This window comes from Dictyostelium purpureum (genome assembly GCF_000190715.1).
Source record: "Dictyostelium purpureum unplaced genomic scaffold DICPUscaffold_499, whole genome shotgun sequence".
Classification (NCBI taxonomy): Eukaryota; Evosea; class Eumycetozoa; order Dictyosteliales; family Dictyosteliaceae; genus Dictyostelium; species Dictyostelium purpureum.
Window position 1 is genome coordinate 1855 of NW_003519833.1, and position 6896 is coordinate 8750.

A 6896-nucleotide genomic window follows, 5' to 3' on the forward strand; every position below is an offset into this window, starting at 1 on the left:
TCTCTTGAAACATATGATTGACTAACACCAAAAATTGTTGAAAGTATTGTATATGAATTACTACCCATCTAATTTAAAAATTGGTTGAAATATTAATATTATTATAAAATATTCATTTGACATAATATCTATAAATACCTTTAAAAATGTTAAAAATAAATGAATTCTTGATTTTAGTGATAATCTTTTAGTTTGATCTTTTATTTGGGGTTCTATTTTTTTATATAACCAATCTAAAATATGTTGTTGTAAACCAGTCAATTGAACCCAATCTTTATTTTTTAATTCAATTTCATTATCTATTGATGATTTTTTATTATAAGATTTTTTATTAGGTGAATTTAAATTTTTTTCTAATCTCTTGGGATTAACATAAAGTTTTCTTTTCATTTTCTTTGTTCTTCTATCATCCATCAAATCATATGCTAAATATAAATCTAGCATAGACTCTGTTCTTTTCTCCATTTGGATCAATAGTTGACGATAGTTTTTTAAAATTGATTTTTTTCTTTTTAATTCTTGAAATGAAATTTGTTTCTCTTCTTTTATTTCTTTTCTTTTATTACATTTTTTCCCTATTTTAAACGTTTCTTCATATAAATTGAATAATATGTTGTCAATTTTTTTATTAAAATTTGTTTCTGAATCATTTTCATTGTCTGAATCAAAAAATTCTAAAAACTCGGTTTGCATTTGATTTTCGATAATAAAACTAAATGGTTCATTTGGATCGAACCTACTGGTATCATATAAATTCTCTTCGTCACTTGAATCATAAATATCATCTTGATCATTCAAATCATCACCAAAAACTTGATAATCCATATTATTTTTATTATTAATATTATTATTATTATTATTATTATTATTATTATTATTATTATTATTATTATTATTATTATTGTTTGGTAGTGAGTTTGGAAAACTGTTTTGATGGACATTAGAATTATCCCTTATGTAAATTTTATGAGTTTTAATTTTATTTCTAAAATCGTCAGTTGTATACTGAAGAAAGATATCTCTAAGTTGTTGTCTTTGTTTTTTGATAAAGTTATTAAAACCATCTATTGAATTATTATTTAAAATAAAAAATTGTTTTGTATTTTGGTAAAATTGTTCTATATTAATCTTTCCATTATTTAAATTTTGTATTGAATTTATAATTGAATCATAGTTTTTTTTAAATTGCTCTACAAAATATAAAGTAAGTACACCACAAGATGTATTATCGGTTTGTTGAATACATGGAATTTCTAATAACACAAAATTATCTTCTAAAAAATCATTTGTTAAATATGTAGATGAAAGAAGTGCTTTTCTTATGAAAAATTTTTTAAAATTATAAAATAAATATTTGTTTAAATTTCTATTTGAAATTGAATCCAAAACAATTATATATTTTTTATTAAATTTATTTATTATTATAACTGTATTAAAATGACTAAATATATTTTAAATGTTGTTAAAACTTGTTTATTAAATATTTCTAAAAAAAATAAAATACTAACTTTAAATTTGGGTTGTTTATAGCTACAAAAGTTTTATTAATTTCATTTATTTTCACCCAATTTATAATATCATCAATTTTTTCATTTGTTGTATAAATCTGTCTATCCATACATAGTTTGGAATTAAATTGTGATGGTAAAATTTTAAATTCTTTTTTATCTTTTTCATTATTAAATAAACTTATTTTTTAAATAAGAATAAAAATAATATTATTATTTAATTTAATTATAAATTAGTAAATATTTTTAAATTTTCACAATTTTTTGAGAATAAAACTATACATACTTTTCTAATTGAAAATATATTATATTGTCATTTAAATATAAACCTTTTCCATTTGTATATTCCATAAGACATATCAAATCCATAATATGTAAACCAGAAGTTGTTATTTCAATATTGTTTATTAAATATTTTTCTTTATCACACCAAATTGGGCAATTGTATAAAAAAATTTCCTTATTATTCATTTTTTTAAATATATATATTATTTTTTATAATAGTATTTTAATAAATGATTTTTCACTGTGTGTAATATTATCAAAAAAGTTTATTTATTAATATATTTTTAATTTTGTGTTATTTTTATAATTTAAAAAAAAAAAAAAAATTATTTAAAAAATAAAATAAATTCGAAAAATAAATAAAAAAATTTCCCACACTACAACCACGTTTATTGTGTGAATGTGTTGTGTGAGTGAGTGAGTGAGTGAGTGAGTTAGTTTGAATGTGAGTTAGTGTTAATTTAATATCTGTGTATAAATTTTTTTTTTTTTGTATGTGGGTGTGTATCAGAGTTTAGTTGTACAAAAATGTAATTGTACAGATCTGTTTTTTGTACAAAAATTTTGATCTGTATAATTACATTTTTGTACAAAAAACAGATCTGTATAAATGTAATTATTTAAATCTATAAACAAAAAAACATCAATTTCTAATACATTTATTCTGAATATTCTATCATTGTTTGTCATATTTACATGTAATTTTATGTAAAAAAAAATGGTAAAAAAAATGTAAAAATATGAAAAAAAATGTAATATGAACTTTTTAATAAAATTTCCATTTCAATAAAATTAAGATTTTTTTTTTTTTTTGTATAAATTGCCAATATTAAGAATTATATTATCCATTTTTTAAAATTATACTATAACCATCAAATTAACAATAAATAATTACCATTTTATCTTAATTTATTTATTTTTTATCTTAATTTTAATAAAAAACAATAGAATTAATAATAATAATAATAATAATAATAATAATAATAATAATAAAAATGAATGATTTTATAAATTCAGAAGATGAAGAAAATTTTGATAAAGTATTTCCAAATCCAATAAAAAATAAAAAATCGAATTTACGACAAAATTCTTCATTTAACTCATCCATGGATCATAAAGAAAATATTAGAACAAGATCAACAAAATTGTCACCATTAAGTCAAAATAAACTAGATGAATATGATACATATGTAAAACCTTCTCAACCTGAAATTTTAATCAATAATCAAGTTAAAAGTAAAAAAGCATCATCAATTGAAGAATTAAATAAATCATCAAATGAATTATCAAAAGAAAAAAAGATTAAAATTGAAGAAATTAATGATGATGATGATGATGATGATGATGATGATGATGATGATGATGATGATGATGATGATGATGATGATGATGATGATGATGATGATGATGATGATGAAGAAGAAGAATCAAATGAACCTGATTATACAAATGTGAATTCCAAATATTTGGGCAAATCAAATTTTAAAAGTGAACATTTTTCTCACTTTCAAACAAAAGTGTTATTTGAAATCGCCATCAAAAATAGAAAATTCCCCAATTGCATGCAAAGGGTAGCTCTTTTATTTAACAAACAATTTCATACCAATTTTTCTGAAAAAAAAATTGAAGATAAAATTAGAAATTGTTCAGGTAGATTGGATCAATATGGCAAAAAATACAAAGTTCCAAAATATGTTCAAAAAAACCACAAATTAAAATTTGCCAATAAAGAAGATTTCATTTTATATCACAAAAATGAAAAAAAAATCTATAAAGAAGTTCAATCTTTAATAAAAAACTATAGAGATATAGAAAAAGAAAAAATTTATTTTAACAGTGAAGAAAGGTTAAAAAACGAAGAAATAAAAAAAAATGTGGACAAAACTAAAGATGAAAGAAAAAATGAAAGAAGAAAAAGATTCCAACATTTAATGAATGTCCACCAGGATGATTTGGTTCTTAGGAATAAAATTGTATTACTTCAAATAATGCAAACTAAAATTCAAATGCGACGTCTAAATATTGAAAAGAAATATTTTAACTTATACCGAAAAGTTCAAATAAATAAATATAAAGATGACCCTTCTATTTATCAAGAAGAAGATGATGAGGTATATGATCAAGATTCAATCGATGCTATTGATGAATTATTTACAATGAAAATTCCAAAAACATCATATGTTGAAGACCATCAATCACCTTCTGATATAGAATCAAACGAAGCAGGTAGTCAATCCCAATTTGAAAAAAATTCTCTTAAACCACTTCAAAATCAATCAAAAAAATCTTTTTTTAAATAAAACTATAATTTTTTAAATATATATTATTTTTTGTAAAGAGAAAAAAACTTTTTTATAATTTTATTTTTATACACACTTAAAATAATTTTATTTTTTTTCATTTTTAGTGATAATATATTTTTTTTATATACTAAAAAATTCATTCATTTTTTATGAAAGAAAACCGATAAACATGAATGAATTTTTTAGTATGAATGAATTTTTTAGTATGAATGAATTTTTTAGTATGGACGATTTTGCAAGTAGCTCATTCAGGATATCATTTAAGAGAGAATTTAATGAATTTTTCAAATCAAAATATAGAATAAATTATTATTCTCAATTTAAAACTATAAAATAAAATAAAACCTATACAGCTATATCAAATTAAATAAATATAAATTATAATAATTTAATAAAAACATTATTAAACAATTGAATATTTTTTAATTTATTTTTTTATTTATTTTTTTTTAAAAATTTTTAAATTTCTTTTTTTTTTTCATTTTTTAAAATTAAAGTTTTCATTCACTCACACTCATTTTTTTACATCCATCTTTTATTTTTTTATACATTAAATCATATAATTTATTTTTTTATTTTTTACACTTATATACATTTAATTTTATTTTAAATAATTATTTATTTTTTTAAAAAAAAATGATTCATATTTTATTATTGTGCATTTTTTTATTTATTGTTGTTGGTGCAATTTTTTATTATTGTTTTGGAAAAGTTCATCTTCAAAAAAAACAACCGTTGCCGTTGCCGTTGCTCTACCATTAAAGGGGAATACTGCCATCATTGTGCCTTTAATTCCGATTTCAGGGATAAGGTATATGTAGAAAGTCTACATCTTGGATACGATCATAGAAACTATCGTGACAGACTAGACGGAATACACTCACTTGAAAGATTTATGCTCTATGATGAACAAGTACAACAAAATCTAAGACTATACCAACAACAAACAAGACAACAACAACAACATGAACTACCATATCAACAACAAATGAACCTAGAACATCACCAGATAATGCAACTACGTCAACAACAACAACTAGAAAAACAACAACTATACCAACAACAAGAACAAGAAAGACAAAGACAACAACAATATCAAAGATTTCAACAAGATTTTCTATTTTATCAAATTCAACAACAACATCTTCAACAACTAGAACAACTACATCAACAAAAGTTACAAAGACTACAACAACAAAAACAACAACATTTTTTTTGGAGATACTTTTAAGTAATTATTACTTGAAAAAAATTCTTTAGTTGATGTAATATTAGTTGTACCGAATAAATGTGTATGTGTGCTTATTCTAGGTAGTAAGCCAATTAAAAACAAGATAGAATCAAATCAATAGAAAATTAAAAGTAATTAATGAAGAGTTCAAGTAGTTGTTTGTAATTAATGTGTTAAACCATCTCGTTGTATTTGCAAAAGTAATTCACCATTCATTGCCACCGTTGGTTCTCAAAGATGATAGAAAGACATGTTTCGCTATAGAGTAGTTCAGAATAAAGAAAAGTATTTGTGCAATTCCAAATGGTATTGAATATTATGGAAGTAGAAATAGATCGTTTATTAAAAGCAACCCCAAACAATATTACTCCAATCATTTTTTCAATGGTAAAATCACAATTTTCTGATGATTTATTCCCAAATTCTATTTCAACTAAACCATATTTAGTATGTATAATTATAATTTTTTAAAAAATTTAAAAAAAAAAATTGATTCTAATTTTTTTTAATAGTCTTCAAAAGAATGGTTATCAGGTGAAAATAATGTACCAATTTCAATGAGTTTAAATCAAATTGATAATCAAGTTCAAGATTTTGATGATTTATCAGTTTCATCACCATAATAAGAACCAGAAAAGAAAATGACATTTTTCGTTTAACTATAATAATGAATCATCAACTCCAGGAAATTTACAAGAAGAACGTGAAGAAAAATCATCACCCAGCATCACCAATTGACTCATCATCTTAAATACAAAAAGAAAATATTCATCGTACTGGCTATGTACCAAAAGTTGTAAGATCTCAACAATATAATAAAGATGAAGATAAAAATGAAGAAGACCTTTTAGATTTTGAAACGGATTAATATTGAAATCGAAGGCGATTAAATTAATAGTTTTGATAATTCATTCTATATTTCTTTTTAAGAAATAGATGAAGACCAAATTATTAATAAAATCGTTTCATTCTATGTTTCAATTATTAAATCGTTAAATTAAAGAAAGTCAACTTCATCATCCAAGAACAAATCACATCTTTATCAACATTTCAAATAAGAATAGCTCCAGTTCTTCCACAAGTAGGGGTCAATTGAAAAGAAGAAATAGATTTTAAAGTGACATTATCCAAAGAAAAAGCAAAAAGGGAAGATGGAATGAAAAACTAAATTAACACCTCAAGTATTGTATATGGTTTGGAACAAGCATTTTATAAGAATAGAAAAGAAATAGAAATCAAAAAATAGTATAGTTTTAAATCTAATTGGCCTCCCAGGATTAATTCAAATGAAGAAAATACAAACAATTATTATTATTTAAAATTTTAAATTTAATAAAATAAAAAAAATTATTACTGTATTATGTAATATAAATTTTTGATATTTTTAATAAAAATTATTACTACATTATTTAATATAAAGTTTTGATATTTTTAATAAATTTTATTTTAGACAACTATTACTTTTTTAAGCTATAATATTATATTATTTTAATTATTTAAACCAAACCATGGTGATAAATCAACTTCAACATAAGTACCACAAGCAGCACAAACTCTTTTTTGACCAAA

General features: G+C 21.4%; 5 protein-coding genes across 5 annotated transcripts in view; 3 read left to right on the plus strand and 2 right to left on the minus strand.

The window, feature by feature from the left end:
* Positions 1 to 1979, minus strand: part of DICPUDRAFT_159009 (uncharacterized protein) — a gene marked incomplete at both ends in the record, with an annotated part of 3294 nt that extends 1315 nt beyond the window's left edge. Inside the window, 4 exons of the mRNA XM_003294017.1 lie at positions 23 to 68; positions 139 to 1318; positions 1509 to 1688; positions 1795 to 1979. Of these exons, the coding sequence (XP_003294065.1) occupies positions 23 to 68; positions 139 to 1318; positions 1509 to 1688; positions 1795 to 1979 (1591 nt within the window). The remainder of the gene's footprint in view (positions 1 to 22; positions 69 to 138; positions 1319 to 1508; positions 1689 to 1794) is intronic.
* Positions 1980 to 2788: 809 nt separating this feature from the next.
* DICPUDRAFT_84565 (uncharacterized protein) lies at positions 2789 to 4093 on the plus strand (the record flags this gene model as incomplete). Its single annotated transcript, XM_003294012.1, has 1 exon — positions 2789 to 4093. One exon carries the CDS (start codon positions 2789 to 2791, stop codon positions 4091 to 4093), a length of 1305 nt encoding a protein of 434 aa, XP_003294060.1.
* Positions 4094 to 4265: 172 nt separating this feature from the next.
* DICPUDRAFT_84566 (uncharacterized protein) lies at positions 4266 to 5327 on the plus strand (the record flags this gene model as incomplete). Its single annotated transcript, XM_003294013.1, has 2 exons — positions 4266 to 4335; positions 4861 to 5327. 2 exons carry the CDS (start codon positions 4266 to 4268, stop codon positions 5325 to 5327), a joined length of 537 nt encoding a protein of 178 aa, XP_003294061.1.
* Positions 5328 to 5645: 318 nt separating this feature from the next.
* On the plus strand, positions 5646 to 5950 carry DICPUDRAFT_159011 (uncharacterized protein; the record flags this gene model as incomplete). Its single annotated transcript, XM_003294014.1, has 2 exons — positions 5646 to 5774; positions 5840 to 5950. 2 exons carry the CDS (start codon positions 5646 to 5648, stop codon positions 5948 to 5950), a joined length of 240 nt encoding a protein of 79 aa, XP_003294062.1.
* Positions 5951 to 6792: 842 nt separating this feature from the next.
* DICPUDRAFT_159012 (uncharacterized protein) overlaps positions 6793 to 6896 on the minus strand; it is a gene marked incomplete at both ends in the record, with an annotated part of 481 nt that continues 377 nt past the window's right edge. The window contains one exon of the mRNA XM_003294018.1: positions 6793 to 6797. Within this exon, the coding sequence (XP_003294066.1) occupies positions 6793 to 6797 (5 nt within the window). The remainder of the gene's footprint in view (positions 6798 to 6896) is intronic.